At 35.1% G+C, this 21,407-nt stretch overlaps 3 protein-coding genes across 3 annotated transcripts; 2 read left to right on the top strand and 1 right to left on the bottom strand.

Annotated features, from left to right (window-relative positions):
• Positions 1 to 569: 569 nt before the first annotated feature.
• LOC126831544 (COMM domain-containing protein 3) lies at positions 570 to 8,897 on the top strand. The gene is made up of 8 exons (XM_050562085.2): positions 570 to 838; positions 1,808 to 1,919; positions 2,358 to 2,421; positions 2,666 to 2,700; positions 3,153 to 3,213; positions 4,386 to 4,442; positions 5,480 to 5,539; positions 8,553 to 8,897. Exons 1-8 carry the CDS (start codon positions 700 to 702, stop codon positions 8,610 to 8,612), a joined length of 588 nt encoding a protein of 195 aa, XP_050418042.1. The 5' UTR covers positions 570 to 699; the 3' UTR covers positions 8,613 to 8,897.
• Positions 8,898 to 9,618: 721 nt separating this feature from the next.
• Positions 9,619 to 12,904, bottom strand: LOC126831545 (CDGSH iron-sulfur domain-containing protein 3, mitochondrial). The gene is made up of 3 exons (XM_050562086.1): positions 12,790 to 12,904; positions 11,402 to 11,569; positions 9,619 to 9,949 (listed from the first exon to the last, which is right to left on the bottom strand). The coding sequence occupies exons 1-3, from the start codon at positions 12,865 to 12,867 to the stop codon at positions 9,755 to 9,757; spliced, it is 441 nt and encodes a 146-aa protein (XP_050418043.1). The 5' UTR covers positions 12,868 to 12,904; the 3' UTR covers positions 9,619 to 9,754.
• A 147-nt stretch (positions 12,905 to 13,051) lies between these two features.
• On the top strand, positions 13,052 to 18,951 carry LOC126831543 (sperm-associated antigen 6). The gene is made up of 9 exons (XM_050562084.2): positions 13,052 to 13,196; positions 14,133 to 14,395; positions 14,703 to 14,886; positions 15,358 to 15,563; positions 15,995 to 16,168; positions 16,530 to 16,682; positions 16,931 to 17,122; positions 17,383 to 17,645; positions 18,101 to 18,951. Exons 1-9 carry the CDS (start codon positions 13,172 to 13,174, stop codon positions 18,165 to 18,167), a joined length of 1,527 nt encoding a protein of 508 aa, XP_050418041.1. The 5' UTR covers positions 13,052 to 13,171; the 3' UTR covers positions 18,168 to 18,951.
• Positions 18,952 to 21,407: the final 2,456 nt, after the last annotated feature.

Here is a 21,407-nt window from a genome sequence, read left to right as displayed (position 1 = left end):
AGATTTGAAATGAAATGAAATGAAATGGGGTTTAACCGTAACGTCCTACGGTTCTGCTCCGGCTGTGCTAATGAAGGGGACTGCACTACACACAAATATACAAGACAAATATACGGACAAGACACAGTACACATACATCACAAACAACTAACGTACACATCAGACTAAGAAGACGAAGAGCTAGCCGTTCTTGTTGTAATAGTTCCAAAATGGATAATTCAAACTTGATGTATTGAAAATTTCATTCAAAGATCACTGTTTGAAGTTTTGATATAAATTGTTTATTATCGCAGTAACGTTACTTGTTAATCGAAATTAAATCATTAAATGGCGATCGTTTACATCTTTGGCATCTTAGAGGGTTGATTATGGGCTTGTCACGTGAATAAATGTCGAAGCAATAATTTGTATAGCATTTGAAGCCAAAATAAAAACGTGCAATAGCCAGATTTAGCTCTTACATAATGCATCTTTAATTATTCACTACCTGATAGTAAATTCTAAATATTATTACTTCTTTGTGAGGAAATATAGAAATTGTGATATTATATTTCGAAATTAATTTTCAGTTTAGGTATAAAATATTTGCATCTACGTATTTGAAAGCCCGAATACACCGATCTGATGTGTCCCTGGCTGAACGCACGAATATTACCGTCGTGCCGGAAGTAAACAGAAAAGTTGAAAGGTCACCAAATCATGGAGTTCGGAAGTTCTGTTTTGGAAGAACTGTCAATAGCAGGCGATACTGCCCATATTTCTGACCAGTGTTTTAATATATTGGTAGCCCATGCTTGTCAGGGACTGTTGGCAGCGTCTAATCGAGACGATATTGCAAGTGAGATGGGTTTTTTTTAGTTTAAAAATGATCAATTTTGGAAACAAAAACGGTTACATGTGACACAGACACGCCCCTTTTTAGCCTGCAGGGCCAGACATTTACTCATCTTAGAAAAGAGAACTTTTCAGGTGTCATGTACCGGTACATAAAATGACAGCCTCTCTATATTTCGCAATTAAGCAATACTGTACATTTATTTTACACCATAGTTACTTTAGTAACGGATTCTTATCGACTGTCTCTTTCCGTTACTGGCTGATCCTATAGACAACTAATATGAAAATAAGGCTTTACCCCCATCTCCATTCTAAGGCTATTTTAGAATCCACACTGTCTATTTTTCACTGTGATTCTTCTTTGATCTCCAAAAGAAATCATTTCTTGCCACATCTGTCACAAATTTATAATAATCCAACACTATTTTCGATCCAAAATTCGTTTGAAATGATCCGCCATTATGAAACACATAACAGGTAGAGGCTAGAGCTGATAAGAATCTGTTACTAAAGTAACTAGGTAGATAGAATTTTATTGCATCGATGAATGATCAACAGTTAATATTTTGGAACATGGGCATGGATGGCCAAACTTTTGCATACATGTGTCAATTTGTTCAGATGCACCATGTACCCTTATTGTACTACACTGAAGGTCACTTGTAAATGTAGTCTAGAATATATGGGAGTAGGAGTGAAAACATATCTATAATTCTCTTGAATGTACCACATTCTACTAAAAAAACAACGTTGAAAATCTCTTCTTCTTGATCAGGCAAATTATTACATGGAAGAAATCAATGTAAAATGCTCTGTATATGTCTTGATATTAGTCCATACCATAATATGGAATTGGAATACTGGTATTAAGATATTATTTTAAAGATTGTCTGTGCTAATGCCTTTTAAAACTAATTATGTACATTTATTATCACTTTTATTATAAAAAGCATATTTTAATTATTATTAGATGACACATCATTTAAAGATACTGATAAAGGAAGTTTAAAATCAGCTTATAGTGGTTTGGTTACATTAATAACAGAAGCAACTAAATGGGATGCTGAACCATCATCTATTGGGTAAGCTTGAAGCTAGTTTATACAATCTCGCAAACAATCATCACAGTTTCCTCCAATTTGTGGGAATGCATATATGTAGGCCTACAATAAATGTGTATGACATCAATTTGACAAAATCTTTTGTCAGGGTCAGGCTAGGAACTACTTTTTCTGTAAAGTTTCAGCTCTTTGAACTGCTCCCAGGTAACATATAAAGCAATGGTTAGTCAGGACTCGGGAGTCCTTGACGAATTTGATTAAGCCAAAATAAAGGCATCAGTGGTAATTAGCTTTCAATTTAGAGGACCCTTGTAGTTAATAATACACTTTTCGACCGTTCATAATTCCAGGAAATTTAAATTTTGGGCCACAGTATTAGATTGTCTTTTATCAAAAGCCACAGTATAATGTACTTTAAAAATAAAAAATAAAATCTTTTATGTTTTTTGTATATTTTAGAGCTGTTTTAGAAGAATGTAAATTTACGATAGATAGAATAAACAGTTTCAATAATATTTATTTGGTAAGTAAAATACTAACTATTAAGTTTTTAAACCTCATTTCACATTCACAAATAGCATATCATAATGAATGCTGTAAAATCTGTGAAACATATATACAACCGTGGAGATCATTGAAAAGTTAAATATACAGTTTATTGAATTCTTATTAAAATATAAATTCATCGTCATAGAATGCATTTATTGGTAATATAAGTTAATTGTGGTGAAGAAAGTTATTAATAGAAATCTGTTCATTTTCTGCAGGCCAAGAAACCTTTAATACAAATTCTTTTAGGCAGGTAAGTCCCTGTTGTATATTACCAAATTTGATAGACCTGTTGCAAGGGTTGTTAATTAAATGCAGCTAGAAAACATGGGGTGGGATAAACAAAAGTTCAATACAATTTTGCTTAGAATAAGTAGGATATTATATATTTAAATATTGGTAGTGTATAATATATTTTACTACATTGTGTATATACAATTAATTGGTTACCTATTTCATTTATTAAAGAAAAAGAAGTTAATAATCAAAAGTTTCTGGTTGGAGGCAAGCACAAATACAATCTTCAATGTACTCACACTTTCTCCCGTAAATATAATGGGGGGGGGGGGGACAAAAAAGTTTTATGTTAGAGGCAAAGTGTTAAACACAGACGAAATCATCAATGAACACTCTTATCACAGGAGCAAATAGAACAAGTGGACTATTTTAGTTGCTTAAATTTAATTTGTTAATATTCGTTTTCAGTATAGGGAAGAGTCCACCACATATTGTAGATGTTGACTGGAGATTAGATTATTATATAAAGGTGATTATAATTCTTAATACAAAATTAAAGAAATGATTTTTAACCCCATTCCTCTCAAAATAAAAATGAAAATTATTCTACAATTTTTTCAGATGAAACACTGCTCAGGGTATCTTGGTTAATTTATGCCATTTCTGTTTAGGACTTTTTTCGTGGTTTCAAGCTGCATTTTCATTGAACCCAGTAAGTCTTGATAAAAAATGACACATATTGATGCATTAGTCAGGGAAACCAAGCTTAATAGCAGTGTGCTAAGGCTGACCTTAAAAATATCTTTGTTTCACCAAACCCGACCCACAATCGAGGAGAAGGGTCGGTAGGTCGGTTTTTTTTTCAGATTTTTTTTTAAAGTCAGAGAAATCAATACAGAAAACTTATTAGCTGTATACTACAGATTCATTAATTTTGTTTAATGAATTTGGGGTCTGACGTAAAAAGTAACGAACTGAAAGTTTTTATTAAACTTAAGAGCTAATTTGACAGCTTAATAATTTTCCGGGTGGAAACATTCGTCTTCTTTATTGGCAAACAAATCAATGACATCGGGATTTTTCGTGATGATCGACTCGCACACGATTTGCCACGAACTTGAAGTGTGAAACTCCTTCAACACGTTTTTAACGATAGTGCGGGTTGTGCCTTCATTTTTCTCGAAAACGGATATTGAAAATATCGTCGTCATGTTTAAAACTACGCACCACAGACATAGAGGCAGAATCATTTCGTGGGAATGGACGTGTATTCGTCTGCAACCATTTTGTTGAGAAGCGACACCTATGACGCTTTCGTCTTGATCAACCAGTTTCAATAATGAATCAAACCATAGCCATAGTAAAGGGAAATAACTCTCATGATATATTTCAGGTTGACACACAAAATAAAATAAAAAGATCGTGGAAAAGTACAATAAAATAATTTAAGTCGGGGGTGGTTTTAGTTAGTCGGTCGCGTTAGGCGAAACAAAGATATTTTTAAGGTCAGCCTAATATGGAATAAAGTCAGATTGGGGTGTATCATTATGGGGTAATATATAAAAATGCAGGAAGTGTTTACCGGTATGTTAGGCAAAATGTTTCAGTATAGCTTGAAGCTAGTGTTTCAATTCCAAAGGCCTTGCACATCATTACTGACTACTTACCTTTTGCAATATATCATGTTTTATCTTTCTACAGAACAATCATGTAGATAAAGTCAATCAACCAGTGTATTTAATAACATTAAAAACAGAGGTAGGGTTATTTATACTTCACTTATTAAGTTTCCCACTTAGTCCCATTTCTTCATACCCATTGGCCTTTGACGGCAACTGATATTACCCTGGCCAGCATGCATTGAAAAGGTGGATAACTCTAGTATAGCAATAGTTCAAAAATGCCAGTATGGAATGATGATTTATCACAGCCTTTTATTTTCTTTAAGAAAAAAAAATACTTTTTCATATTTTAAGCATGTGCAATTAAAAGTGGTACATGAGTAAAACTTTAATCATTAAAAGAGATGGTCCACTTATTCTATATTCTAACAATATATAATGAGAAGAGCTACGCAAACCAACTTTAATTCTAGACACATGTTTAAATGCCACCAATAACATCAGTAGTGGAACTAGAAATTGATAATTGAAAAAGATAAAAATTGACAAAGTGATAAAATAGACAAATCTGATCACTTTACAGCCATTTTTGAGCATGGAGATGCCATGTTGAAAAGTCTGGTAGTGTTGATGACACCACTGACATTTTCTTAAATTATCTTTCTGTTGTTAAAATATAAAAACAGATGGAAATAACTTTCTGTTCCATCCAGACTAATGAAGACAGGTTTACACCATGCTGTGACCAAAATTTTTAGCCTGACAGCGGCTCTACTGCCTATTTTATTTAAAATTCCAACTGAAAAGGGTTCTTTTATGTAGACACCAATGTGTACACAAGACATTGGTTCTTCGAAATCATCCAAACTATTAAACAGTGTTCCTTGCCAGGCTCTATATTCTTACACACAAGGGAAAACGAAAGTAAACTTTCTCGGCCAATACTGGGATTGAACCCAGGACCTCTAGGCCACGTGTTACTGAGCCACCACGACTCCCAGAGAAACATGGCGTGTCAGTTTTAATTTGAATAGAAAATTTGAATTTTCCCATAGCGATGAACCATCTCCTTTAAGATTGGGTCTGAACACTTTTCTGAAGAAATCCCACCAACCATTTTTATTCACAAGTAGTTTGGTAGAGATACTGTTTTTATCTGGTTTTTTTCTTCAGATTCCTGGTAATTCTGAATTGCAAGAAATTCAATTTTCCTGTTCCATGGAACAATTACAGGTAATATTTAATTTTGATTGATTTGCTGATTAGGTCTAACTGCAGATTTGATCAAAGGTCACGAGATGTAAACAGGGCTAACCCTAACCATAACCCACAATCACGTGCCCTCACCCTAATTACATCTGCCGTTGGCTTTAATTTCTAGACTTGACCCTGCTTTGCTTTATCAAATCTGTATCAAGTGGTCAAACCCAGGGACCCAAGCAAAAGACCAGATTCAGCATCAGAATTGTTATGAAAAATGCAGAGACAAAATAATGAAAATATTTCAATTACTCATGATTAAACATACATTATGCAAGAGCTAAATCTGCATATTGCAGATCTTTCTAGTTTCTTTAGGTCTGAAATGTTTTCTAAATTATTAGACATTAAATAACTGATCCAGGCCATAATTAACACTCGATGGCATCGGATTTCTCCGATATTAAATAGAACGGTTCAGCCATATTTTGATTTAATTTAAAATTGGAGGAGCGAGACTAAGCTTCGAACAACCAGTGCGGTAGTTGAAATTCTTGCACACGACTTGTCAAACCTTCAAAGGCTAATATCTTCGCTCGCATTAGAGTAATTTGAATGAAACTTTTAAATTATTCATTTTACATTATCTATTTTTGAACTATACTATTCAAAAAAAGTAGGGGATATTTGATTTTTAAGTGTTATTAAAGTCACCTAATGAAACTGACGAAGAAACAAATGACAAAATGAAATGAAGTTCACATTCATCGATTTATTCCAAATGATCGTTAGACTAAGTAAGGCACAGACTGACCATTATAAGGGTAAAATGATACCCGGGGTCAAACAGCAAAGTTACCACAGCATCACAACCAAGTCAGTAACGGGTAAATCCTCCTCTGTTTGCCAAACAAGCATTGATCCGACGTGGCACACTCCTAATGAGACGTCTAAGGTCATTTTGGTCCAGATTGTCCCATTCCTGTTGCAACGCAGCAGCAAGTTCTTGGACATTGGCAGGACGTTGTTGACGTTGACGTAACCTCTGTCCAAGCATGTCCCAGACATGCTCGATGGGGGAGAGGTCGGGACTCAGTGCTGGCCAAGGTAATGTGGTGATGTTCTGTTGTTGGAGGTAACCTGTAACGATCCTGGCCCTGTGACATCTTGCGTTGTCATCCTGGAAGATGAAACGGCGGCCATGACGTCGTGCGAACGGCACATCATGGACTGCCAAGATGTTGTCCCGGTAGTACTGGCCTGTAACACGCCCTGCAACAACATGTAAAGCCGTTCTTCCAGCAACAGTGATGCCTCCCCACACCATAACAGAACCACCCCCAAATCGATCATGTCTGATGACGTTAACGTCTTGGAAGCGCTCGTTTCGACGACGCCACACCCTCCTACGTCTGTCCAAAAAATCAACAGTGAATCTTGACTCATCTGAAAACATCACATTGCTCCAGCGTCGATTATCCCAGTGTTGACGATCCCTACACCAACGACGTCTTGCCTGAATGTGATGATCTCTCAAACAAGGGATCATGCGAGGACGTCGGGCGCGAAGGTGACCCCTATGCAGTCGATTCCGAATCGTCTGGCCACTCACTCTCACACCAGTGTCTGTTTGAAGACGAGCGCTGATCTGATTTGCTGTGAAGACACGATTTCTCAAGGCCAAGGTACGGATAAATCGATCCTGGGCTTGAGTTGTCGCCCTTGGTCGACCTGAGTGTGGTCTGTCCTGTACAGATTGTGTATCACGGTATCTGGACCATAGCCTGCTTATGACAGACTGAGAAACATTCATCGTCCGCACCACAACCGCCTGTGTTGTGCCGATCTGTAGCATGCCAAGGGCACGTAACCTTTCATTTTGGGTAAGCCGACGCATATCAAAATTTGTTTTCTGGTCACTAAAACAATTAAACTGATGTTTCCACCCTGGAATTCAATGCCACAATGACTGTAACATTCAAAGTCAGAGTCGTGCAAATCTTGGGTTGGACCCCCATGATGATCCCAAGCATCACATGCATTCCATGCGGTAGCTATTGGTGCGTTTGGGCGTCACATGTAACTGGAAATGTTTCTTCTGTTAGGTTCTATAATGACTTTTTTCGTAGTCATTTGCATATTTTAGTATTATGCCCCCAAAATCAAATATCCCCTACTTTTTTTGAATAGTATATTATAGCAAGAATGACTAGCTCTTTATCTAAATCTTACATAACGTATCTTTAATGTAGGTAGGTTTCAACATTTTATAATGTCCAAAGGTTTTCTTTCGTATCATATTTTTAATCCCTTGACATTTTGTTTTACTACATTCCAAACACTTATTTTCGGCCTTCTAGGTAAACCAAGCATTTGAGAAATTTGAGTCAATCAAATTGAAAAAATTTGTTATGCATGGTTTGCATAGATGTGCGTTCTTATTTAACTATTATAAAAATAAAAGACAGGTTGTCATTGCCTTTGAGATTTCCATGAGGTTTTTGTGCTGGGGTAATGAAGACTGGCATATGTCATAACGGTGCTACAGCCTACTTTTACTTTGAATTCCAAGGGTAAATGAAATGAAATGAAATGGAGTTTACTGTCCTACTTTTCTGCTCCTATGCTGGGCTAATGAAGACAGGCATACGCCATACAGTGTGCTATGAGGGAAATTTTGTCCGGGCAGCGGCACTATCGCCTACTCTTATATCGAATTCCAACTGCCAAGGGATCTTTTACGTGCATTCCAATGTATACACGGGACCTCGGTTTTTCGTCTCATTTGAAGGACTAGACAGCTGTCCTTGTCAGGCCCTCGGTCCTGCATCACTGACAAGGGGGAACCACGCAGGCAAATCTTGATGAACTTTCTCGGCCAATGCAGGGATCGAACACCCGACCTCCAGGCTAGCGAGCAAGCGAATTCCAAGGGTTCTTTTACATGCACCCCAATCTGTACAAAGCTTCTCATTTTTTCATCCCATTTAAATGACTAGTCCTAGATGATATATACCATTATATAAACATTTTTGTTTTCTTATAGGATTTAGTTGGAAAATTAAAAGTTTCTACAAAATGTTTGGAAAAAATTGGACAAATGTAACCTTTCAGAGTGCTACACAAAATAGATAACTGGACTACTGTGTTTTGTGAGGATCATTCATTGTGATTATCAGAAAGACACTAATGTGTATTGTGTAATGTATAAGTGTATGCCTCTTTTCAATAGTGTAATTGTTTTGTTATATTAAAAATTTATGAATTAAACTTTGTACTTGAATCATGAACAAGTCTGTTTCTTGGAATAGGACACCGATGAGAAATTTGACCTTCGTGAATTGTATAAATTCTCTTGATGCCATTGACAAATTAAAAATTGAAAAACTTATCATTACTTGCATGTGAAATAACCACTACAAAGGTTTAAATCCAGCAAATATTTACATGAAAGTTTAGGAACAGCATGAATGCACGAAACCCAGCCCTTTAAACTCTACAGAAAGTTGGTAGGTGATGGGTTAGCACTAGCAGGATCCTGCCAAGGACAATATTTTGAGGATCAGCTATACTACAGTTCAGAGGCCTGTGGTTTATATTAAAACCATGAACAGCAAAGTACATGTTCATTCTTATTCATTTATGCCATGTTTCAGCTTAGTGCCAATGCGGGTGTCAGAAATGATGTCATTTCTGTAGCCCTGTATGTCATGGAGTCTGCAAAAATATTCATGAGCTATACCAGAATACTGTTCTGGAATTTAGTAGATTGGGGGAAGACTAGCGGGTTATCAATAAAGCTCATACATCAGATCTTGAAAGAAAATGTGATTAATGCGGCTGGTGGAAATGAAAAGATATATGGTTTAACACACCACTGTTCTGCATCTGCCGGGTTAATGAAGACGTGCATACACCATGTAATTAGCAGTGGTTTACGAAGATAGAAAATAAATTATCAAAAAACCCTTGTCAAAACATCGCCAGATATAAACTTCATGTGTTATTCTAATCATTTAGAAAATGCTGATTAAAAAATTTAAAATCAGAATACTTAGCATGTATGCAAACCACACACTTACTGTGACCTCTTAAATAAACGTAAACAAAGATGACTTCTGAGATACAATATGTTTCCAGACAATATTTTTGATATAAATCTATTTACTATCTTACAAATACAAATTCACTATCACAAAGCATATCAATTATAAGTCATCTCTGTCCTTTTTTTTATCCAATCATCAATCATGACTTGATTTTAGCTTGAATTTCTTCATTTTTATGAGTTCCATCACAAAATGGACGGTTGTCCGTCTGTTTACAATTGCACAACCAATATTCTTTGGTTTCTTCTACCTTGAATCTGTGTGGTCGCAATTTTGGCACAGTTTTTTTCTCATGTGTTCCCCATAATGTCTTGTGTGTACCATCACAAAAAGGCTGTAAAATTAAGTAAATGTATCAAAATGTTACAATAAAAGTTGGTGATCATCATTTGTGGATAAATCCAAGCTCAAATTATTTAATATTTAATTAAGAAAACCAAAGTAAAATATCAAAGATAGATATTCCTTTCGGAGATTAATCTTGCACAATAATTGTAATGGATTAACAATCCCTCAAATTACAAACAGATAGGGGAACTAAACCTTTTTAATTTAAAGTGATTGATCTAATATATTATTTCTATAAGGCGAGGGATACATTAGCCGCATCAATTGGCGCCAAATTTTATTCGGCCAAATGGGTGGACACACTAGACGAATGATTCACCCGATTCACCAGTCGATTGCATCACCTTTCACGACATATGATTAAAAATAGCGGTGACCATGTCTTCAAACAATCACATGACTTCTCGATATGAGTGGATGATGAGTGGTGATTGACTAATGAATTCTACATTCGGGCCAATGCTTCAGCAAAGCGGACACAATAGGCGAATATAATTCGGCCGAATATATCAAACATGTTTAATTCGGGCGAATCATTCGGCCAAATGACATCGACACCAATTGATTCGTCCGAATCATTCGGCTAGTGTGTCCACCACATTAGTGACAAGTTTGATATTATTAAACTTCCATTTCAAAAGATAATGTCAAAGTTGGCTTTTTATGAATTTGGCTTACTGTGTTGACTGTGGAACACAAAATCGGTTTCAACTCAACGCTGGCCTTTATGCTCAACAATATATCTAATTTTAACACTAAAAGTAATTGGACATGCGAAATCACTTGCTTCATAAATCAGTTATAAATATACACAGTCATAACTATAGGTTGCCAGGATATAAACAAGCCCACCAACTAGTTTGTCATCCTGGCTACACAAAGCAATCCCAATTTTTGCTTTAAGGTTGTGCATGGACAGGAGCCGAAGTTGGAGGACACAATATACAAATCTTTACAGGGGTTGAATTAAATGGGTCACAGAGCACCCAAATAATTATATCTTTATTTCATTGCTTTAGTATATTTCTGATATTCTACATTTCATAAGATCTAACATATATTCAGAACAGCTGCTTTTAGGATGGTTAATGTTAGCAGCGAGATGACTTTATACATATATCAACGGATGACGTTTTGGCATGATTGGAACAGTACATAACTAAAACATGACACACTGATAAACTTGTCAGATGTCAATTACAAATTGTCTGGTAAAATATAAATTATGGGACATAAACCAAAAGAAAAGAGAACTGTAAAACATCTGATTTTATAAACAGATTGGCCTCTTGTTGACGTCTGCCCAAAATACCTACATTTACGTGTATCATATGGAATGAAATCAAAATCTTGACTGACAAAAGAATGAATACATGTACACCCTTTCAGGAACGGATACAAAATTCAAAAGCTTATTTGTCACAAAAATCATACAAACCTGATTATGACTGTGGCCACATGCACACCAACTGTACAGTTTGTCTGCTTTTAATTCAATACGAAACGGTTTCTTATCAAATATAGCTCCCTTAATCGGAGTTAGGCTGTATTCATCTGGAAACTCTGGTGTCTCTGGGTGATCTTTTGCATAATTAAATTTAGATATCTAAAAAGAAATTCACATTACAATCAATCTTTACATGATTTTAAACGGCAATATGAAAGGCAATGGCTGGGAAAGTGTGAGCTATGGAACTCTAGTGTAGGCTTTCCATAATGACATTCATAGTCAAATATTACTATACTAGCAGTTGACCTGGCAATGCCCTTATGCCCTAAATTTCAACGTCAGGGCATCCCTAATGTAAAAAACAGTCACAAATATAGATATTTACAAATAGCGATTGACACAGCCAGCGCTCTCCGAGCTTGAGCGCTATAGGTAACATGAAGGCAACAATAACATAGGCTAAGGTACCTATTCTGAAAACAAAATAGCTTTGGACTGTGTTCTAGAACAGCTTGATGAGTTGTGAAAATTGTGTCAAACAGCCAATAGTCCATCTTTTCTAACCACAAAAGAATGAGAGCGAGCTTACTAGGCCATGGCATGTCCGTTTCACATTATTAAACAGATTATGAATGTGTTGTTTGCTAAAATTAAAATTATGAATCAAATAAAATTGTGTTGATTTGATTGTGAAATGAAATGAAATGGGGTTCAACGTCCTACTGTTTTGCTCCTACTGGGTTATGGCCTACGCTTATATCAAATTCCATCTGTCAAGGGATCTTTTACGTGCACTCCAATGTACATGTATAGGCTTACACAGGACCTCGTTTTTCGACCGATCCAAAACGACTGGACAGCTGTCCTTGTCCTGAAGGCCCTCAATCCTGAACCACTGACAAGGGGAAACCACACTGGAAAATCCTGATGAACTTTCTTGGCCAATGCATGGATCGAATATGCGACCTCCAGGCTCCAACTAGTTTTGTGGAATATTTACATCTCCTGATTTGTAGATAATATAATATTCGATTTCGTGCTCCACTTAAACTAGGCACGTTTTGTATGTTATGTAAATCCCATGAGAACGACAATAGTCATTATTACACGTTTTGTATGTTATGTAAATCCCATGAGAACGTCAATAGTCATTATTACATGGATATTAATTTTTTTAATAAAATCGATGGCGAAAAGAATTATCTCTCTTAGTCTTGTTCCTGTTTGCGGCGTCAATGACATGAATAATACTAATACTAATGGACTGACGGACTCTCTCCAATTCCTTGCATTGCAATGACAGTTAACGTAACCCAAACAATATTGAGTAATGCTAAATCTATGTTATTAAAATAGTTATTATTGAACACAATTACATGCAAAATAGCGGCTATCGGGGCACTTTGAGGCGGATATTTTAGAAAACAATTTTTCAGAGCTATGGACAGCGCCATGTTGAAGTGCCGTGGTAAATAATTTATACTTCATCCTGATTTTGGTTTTAGAAATGAATATTTCTTAGGTTAGTTGATAATGTTTTAATTATTTTATTCTACTTTTATATTAGGTTTGATCTCGAAAATCCTTTTTTCAAGTTTTTTTATTTTATTTTTGATAGATTAAATAACGGAAGTTGAGTCCGTAGCTGTAGTTGCTATTTATGTTTGCTTAGCAACGGATTATCGGGAGTTACAAAAAGACAACAGTTCTGCAGTGGGCCACATTCGCAGCATTACAGACGCTGGAGAGCCCATCAAAATGAGTCAAAGACAGGTTTTACAAGGTAAACTATATTTAAATTTTGTAGCATTGATTTAAGAAAGATCAGTTCAGACAGTGACAGTGGTCTGGTTTTATCGAACCTCTCAGTCCTACTACTTAGGCGGTAAGCTACAATTAAATGTAATAATGTATCGTTAAACTGTGTTTTTAACGCTACAATTGATACAGTCTAAGACTCCTTACGGAAGTTTAAATAGGTTCAAACGCACAATTGTCAACACATATCATTACAGTTTGTATTAAAACAAGTAATTCTATCACAAATAGTGAAGACTGGTCCACTAAAATAGTTAACGAACAGTTTTTCTTTGTGGTAATGCGTTCTACATTTTCAAAGCGATGTTTCTTATAATGTGAAAGCCGCCATGACACCAGGCAGTTGAAATAAGTTCGGTAGACGACAAATTTTGCGTAGCAGTTGGGTTTCATATCATATAATTATGCGGTAAGGCTTCATCTTTATTTCAATAGGAATTGGTTTATTATATATGTTAAGCTATGTGCAGTACAGTTTTGGGTCAGTATATGCGTAAATAAGGGGACTTTTTAGTCATTTGACTAAAAAACTTGCGCAAAGGAACTCCTAGTGGAACCATTTCTATAAGGCGGTATGATAATTCAAAAACTAGCACTTGAACTCGTCAGTCTCCAGTGAAGACATGAAAGTCGTCTAAAATAATACACAAATAATTATATAAATCGCATATTTGTAAACAATAATCTTTGTAGCTTTCCAACACGATGCAACTGTCACTGTCAACTAAATTAGCATGAACGATGATTAATGTATCGTATACTTTTAGTTTGCGACACATACTATGACATAGCCTATTGGCTATCCCATTTGTTACATCCACTCACGAGTCTCACAGTCACAGTGTGACACAAGGCCTAGACCGTGCTGATGATTTTTTATTTGTGTCTTCTTCCATTTCAGTTTTTGAACAGTATCAAAAGTCCCGCACACAATTTGTGCAGACGGTAGCCGAGTTGGCTTCACGACCACAGAATATTGAAACTCTTCAAAATGCCGGAGTTATGTCTCTTCTCCGTCCTCTTCTCTTGGACATTGTACCCACTATTCAACAGACAGCAGCATTAGCTCTTGGTAGATTGGCTAATTATAATGATGATTTGGCAGAGGCTGTTGTAAAGGGCGATATTTTACCTCAATTAGTTTATTCATTAGCAGAACAAAATGTAAGTGTGTGGGACAGTATAATCAAGCATTAATATTTATTATTAATTGCCACTAATCATTATTAAAATTATTTTTGTAAGATAGTCTATCCAGTGCTGATGAATGATCTTAAACAGTTGCACTGACTGCTCTCTAGATTAATGCAGACATACTGTATTCACATAATTCTTATAGAATAAACCAGTATTAAAAGTACAATTTAAACGTCTTTAGAATTTCTTTAAGTCTTGTTTAATATCTGATTAAAGCAGTTTCAAGGTTTCATATCTTAATTTAAATGTCTTGTTTTCTTTTTATTTTTAACAGAGATTCTACAAAAAAGCAGCAGCATTTGTTCTGAGGGCTGTATCAAAACACTCCCCGCAATTGGCCCAGTCTGTGGTTGACTGTGGCGCTTTAGATGCCTTGGTTATTTGTTTGGAAGAATTTGATCCAGGTGTGAAAGAGTCTGCTGCCTGGGCTCTTGGCTACATAGCTCGTCATAATGCAGGTAAACAATTATTTCATTATTAACCTACTTGGAATCCACTGTTAAGGTTATCATATAAACTTTTAACTGTGAATTAGATGAAGTGATTGGGAAAACAAAATTATACTCCATTATAGAGTCAGAGGTGAAAGGAGCCACATTTTGGAAGAACTTCAAAATCTGTACTTAACTCTGTAGAAAACAATTAGTTTCTGCTTACAAATGAACTTGTATTTGACTAAGCGTACAGAAATAAATATTAGAAATAGTAATTATATAAGTGACTTCCTGTACACCGTTAAAATAAACAGATGATGAGATATAAATGTACATAGAACCTTGAAATTTAAGCAGCATAATTCTTTGACAAATATAAACGTCTGTCCCATTGTCATTGTACGGCCTATTATGTTAGTTCCAAAATGACCTACTGTACACAAGACATTTGTTTCACTTTCTTTTTGATATTCTTAATATTGTTTTTTTTTCTAGAACTTGCACAAGCTGTAGTTGATGCTGGAGCTGTGCCCCTCTTAGTACTGTGTATACAGGAACCTGAATTGTCTCTGAAGAGGATTGCTGCTTCTGCATTAAGTGATATTTGTAAACATTCACCAGAGTTGGCTCAAACTGTTGTAGATGCTGGGGCTATTGCTCATCTAGCTCAGATGATTCTCAACCCAGATGCAAAACTTAAGGTTGGTAGATTAAATATCTTCTATGGACTACAATTTACATTTGTTTACTGATAGCTTAGGGCTCTCCTGATTTTGTGAAGTAGATGTTACCATAATCATCTTTGATAAATCCTGTAATAGAGAATACTAATCAAGACATTGCCTAGAAATTAAAATAACTGTGTTCGATAGAATTTTTTACTGTGTAGTCCCAGTTCAATTACTAAATGCAGTTAAAAAAGTTTATAAGCACTAAGGCAGGATCAAAAAGTAGTAGTCATCAACTTCTCAAATAAAGAGGATAATTGGGTATCTGGTACTGTTCTAGAAATTAAGCTTACTCCGTCTCAATGCACATCACCCATCACTATACATATTACAAATTAATGAATTTATGAACTCTTATGATGATTTAATCACATGTCATAAATTATGAATTCTTTTTATTTTAGAGACAAGTATTCTCTGCTCTAAGTCAGATAGCTAAACATTCAGTAGATTTAGCTGAAATGGTTGTTGAAGCTGAAATCTTCCCAGCTGTTCTAACCTGTTTGAAAGATTCAGATGAGTATGTCAAGAAAAATGTTGCTACTTTAATTAGAGAAATTGCTAAACACACACCAGAGGTAAGACTTTTAAATCTTTTTTTTTTTTAGTTTAAAATGAATTTAGGTCTTATCGGAGTGGGCCAAGTGGTCTTATACATGCAGTGTAGACCATAAGGTCTGTTATCTATGCAAATCGAGGTTTTTGTTCTGTTTATATAAGTAGTTTCATCAGTCTAAACTGATGCTTTTCTCCAAGATCTCTGATTTCCTATTTCTTATAAAAGATTCCAAAATTAAGGCGAAATTATTGAAATAAAGATTTACTGTATGCTAGTCAGGTTAATGCTAAACTTTATTTCCCTCTCTGTTTTTGCAAGATATTGGACAAATTAAATGCTATTTCTGATTAATTAATACATTTGTTTGTTTTGTTTTTAAGTTAGCTCAGTTGATTGTAAACGCTGGAGGTGTAGCAGCCGTTGTAGATTATGTTGGTGAAGCGAGAGGAAATGTTCGTCTGCCAGGTGTCATGATGTTGGGCTATGTTGCTGCTCATTCTGAAAATCTAGCAATGGCTGTCATAGTTTCTAAGGTTAGTATGAATGATTAAAACTTTTTAAATATTAAAATAGTGCAAACTTCTTTTTTTTTTTTTACAGAAGATAAATTTAAAATGCAGTACACATGTTTAATTTGCCCAATCTTTTTAATAGTGTTGTTATTCATGAAAACATTACTATCTTGAAATTTAACTTTTTTATTGATTCGCAAATCATAATTATATCAACAGAATGTCTTATTCTAACACTGTTAATACTTATTTTTTTTTTTTTTTTTCAGGGTGTTGTACAGTTAGCGATAGCTTTATCAGAGGAACCAGATGATCACATACAGGCTGCTATAGCATGGGCACTAGGACAGATAGGTCGACACACACCAGAACATGCCAAGGCAGTGGCTGTTGCTAATGTTTTACCCAAACTTCTGCAGTGCTACCTTAGAGCTGACGTTTCAGAAGATTTACAAACAAAGGTAATTAGTGCCTTTGTACCTTGAATTATTGTATACAAATGAGATAGGACCATTTCCCTGAATAAACAAAATGGGCAAAAATGAAACTTTTGAGTCGGATATCTATTGGGTTTTTTTTTTATTTAACTTTTAAGATTTTTAAAAAGTTTAAAGGTTATCTTATTGAGTGCACTTTTAACAATGTTGTTACCACTTGTATGAAAGGTCAATTCTGTATACATATAATTAATGAGAAAAATCATTTATTTCTGTCTTTTCAGAGTAAAAAAGCCCTTAAAAATATTTTACAAAAATGTGTCCATTTACCTGCCTTAGAACCATTATTACACGATGCTCCGCCTAATGTGCTCAAACACGTTGTTGGTCAGTTTAGTAAAGTCCTTCCCCACGATTCTAAAGCTAGAAGATTATTTGTGACAAGTGGTGGATTAAAGAAAATACAAGAAATTAAATCTGAACCTGGATCAGCCTTAGCAGAATATGTCAACACAATCAACAACTGTTATCCTGAAGAAATTGTCAAGTAAGTTTTATAAGAAGAGCATTTTAACGATTGGGATCTTTGCATACATTGCTTGGTTATTTGTCAGAAATACCATGCATAACTCTAATGGTTATCCAATTCCAATTCTGAATGGAAATAACTTCCCCCTCTTATTATACGTTAGACTCTTTCACCAATATAAATTCTGAGACATAACATACAACATTATATATCAGAATGCTGATTGGAATCTAAAGGAGACTTTCCCAAATGGGCCACCATTGCAAATATTCATTCCAACTAAATAAAATGAAATTAATGATCAAGGAATGAATTATAAACTTTATAGAATCATGCATTAGGCAAGGCATGCTTGTTATTTCCATAACACGTGATGCCACTTCTCATATATTGAAGATTTCATAGTGAACGATGTTTCTTGTGACTTGTTTGTATTAATCATGAACTTAATTTAACTTTCTTTTTAATTTCAGATACTACTCCCCTGGTTACTCTGATGCTTTGTTAGAACGAGTTGAACAGTTTCAACCCACAGCTTAAACAATAGATAAATCACAACAGCATTATTTATTCCATTATTGTTATTATTTTATTTACAATTTGTGATATTTGTTACTGAACAGTGCAAACATTGAACTCATTAACAAGTATTTTGTGATGAGACTAATTAATGGGGAGGGGGGATTTTAATGGTTATCAAATGCAGGGTTTATGGGTTCTTTTAATGGTTATTAAAGGAAGGTTGAAGGAGGTTTATAATGGTTATGTAATGAATAATATAAAAGTTTCCATATTATGTCAAAGTATTATATTTTTCTAATTTTTGGAACCTTTTGAGACTTTTTAAATGACTGATGCATTGAGGAGTTTCAAAAATTTATGAAAATTACATTCCAAGAATACTTTGTAAGGTTATGAGATTTTAAACATTCTGGATTGAAAACACATATTTGTGACATTTTAAACTTCAATTTTAAGAATATTCCAAAAATTATAATTAGGATCTATAACACATTTTTTTTTGGTGCAAACATTCTGGATTTGTTACATGTAATTTGTTGTGGGATGCTTCATGAAATATATAGGCTGGAGTTATCTATAAGATTTAGAAATATGAATTTAATGTACTTAGATCAAATATTTCGTTTTCGTGATTGTAAGTATATTGAATGAAAGTTAATAAAATAGATTTAATAATGTCAATATGATTGTAAAATTGCTAATATATTTATCCTAATAGATCACTAAATTGTATCTCACAAAATGAAATTTTATCATGAAAAAGAAAACATGTTTCTTTTAATAAAAAATAAGAATACCTGAATTTTGTTTTCTTTATCTGTATAAAGAAGAAATCGCCCAAAAAATGAAAATTGAAAAGTTTTCTCAAAAGAGAATTCACAATGGACAATGGAAGGCAGTCCCACATTGAGCACTGAGAATTTTTTGGCACAAATTATTGTCATTCTATATGCTGTGACATTTTAATGTGGCATGAAAATATACTAGAAGTTAAATAAAAGACTCCAGTACACTACTGAATTATGGATATGTTTTAATTTTTCCACTTAAAAGTATTGAAGTAGTAAAGAAATGTTGATATGGAACTTCGTATTTTTTAGGATTTGGTTTTTCATTCCAAATGAAACAATCTGAAAAAAAAACATTATAAAACACCTGGTTACGAAGGCCAACAAGACATTAAAAAAATATGTTTCCAAAACACATCACCAGTTTGTTTTATTTAAAAGAAATAGAAAAAAAAGGCCACTTTGTTTCATGAGTCTGGGGAAATGGGTCTTATATTTTTCTACAAAATATAAAAAAAACATTTTTTTTTGTCACCAAAACGCTGGGCCCTGAGGCATTTGCCACTGTTGTCCTTGCCATGATCCGTCACTGTACTCTTGCCCCATGATGGAAATTCTACAACCATCTTTTTTTGTTAGGGATACCCTTCAGTCAAAATATGAACTCCCAAGACTTTGATCTAGCAGGTATTTACCTGACAACCCATGTTTTAGAAGTACCAGTGATTCTAGCACATATTTGCCATTTAATACAGTTTGTCTGATAGTTTCTGCTTCCTGAATTAAGAATAATAATTGGTTTCACTGATAATTAGAACACTTATATGGATTTACAACTTCTGAATTTTATTATCATGTTACCTTTCAACAATCATACAGGTATGGTTATTTGCTTGATAACGACACCTGTACGTGTGTTGAGACGTAGCATGATAATAAAATTCAGAAGTACTACATCCATATAAGTGTTCTAATTTTTAGTGAAATCTATTTTTATATGTCTTATATATAAGGATTATGGTTTCACTGATGTTTTGATGGTGTATGAAGTCACTGCCCACAGATTCCTTTGACCAATCCTGGCAAAAATTCAAGATGGTCAACCCACTTCAATATTTGATATTTCTATCAGTCGATTGTGACATGTTGAGCTGTTTGTGGTTATTAGGAATAAGATCTTCGGAATGTTCAAAAAAATGTTATAGGCTTATAAATGTCATGGATGTATTTGGCCAATGCGGAGAGAATTATTACCGGGTAGTCTGAATCCTTCTATGCTTTAGGCTGATTGAGAGTCTTCTCCCTTACATCACCGTCAATATGGTGTGTGAGAGAGAGAGAAATGGAGTTTAACGTCCACTTGACACAAACTAGGTCATTTCGGGACTAACATGGTTTAATTTTATTTCCATAATTCGCTTGCGCGTAGGGGTATTTAGCAGTGGGAGGACCCGGAGAAAACCCACGAGGTTGGACAGGCGACCCTACTCCTTGTCACGTACAACCGGGGATTCGAAACCACGCCAGTTGACTCAATGACAGGCTTTATGATACAGCGCGCACGTGCTAACCATTCTGCCACCCAAACCCCAGGTGTGTGAGAGAGAGAGAGAGAGAGAGAGAGAGAGAGAGAGAGAAATGGGGTTTAATGTCTACTCGACAAAAACTACGTTATTTCGGGACTAACAAATGGTTCATTTTATTTCAATAATTCGCTTGCGCGTAGGGGTCTTTAGCAGTGGGAGGACCCGGAGAAAACCCATGAGGTTGGACAGACGACCCTACTCCTTGTCACGTACAACCGCGGGGAGTTGAAAGCACGCCAGCTGACTCAATTAGATGGATCGATTCTTAAACCTAACCCTGGACCTAGCCCCAATGCTTATTCTAACCTAACCTACAATCTCTCCAACAATCCGGATTCCTAACCTTATTTACATCTCAACGACCTTGATGAAAATTGAACTGGCCTTAACAAATAGATTTATATAGCACACCTATACGGAAGCATATTAGGGTCGCATAAAAAAAAAAAAAAAAATTAGGGGACAAGGTAAATCCTAATTACGAGTAACTATAAGCGTTTGTTAATGAAGTCATGATTAGGACTTAGTATCTCCTAATTAGGACTTAGTATCTCCTAATTAGACCAAAGTATCACCTAATTAGGCCAAAGTATCTGCTAATAGTAATAAGTATCTCCTAATTAAAACTCAGTATCTCCTAATTAGGGCTTAGTATCTTCTAATTAGTATTTTGTATCCCCTAATTAGACCTTATTATCTCCTAATTAGGACTTAGTATCTCCTTATTAATGTCGGCCTGTTTTATCGTGGCCCCGACCGTCCGTCCGTCTGCATACCCGACCTTCCGTTAACAATGTGCTTGTGAGAGCGATTTGTTTTTTTAATTTGGTGTGAAAGAAGAGGTCATAATGCACAATCCCTATCGATGTAGCCCACGCAGTTTG

Source organism: Patella vulgata, chromosome 9 (genome assembly GCF_932274485.2).
Source record: "Patella vulgata chromosome 9, xgPatVulg1.2, whole genome shotgun sequence".
Taxonomy (NCBI): domain Eukaryota; kingdom Metazoa; phylum Mollusca; class Gastropoda; family Patellidae; genus Patella; species Patella vulgata.
Note: the sequence above shows the minus strand (reverse complement) of the source record. Positions and strands in the feature narration are given on the sequence as shown.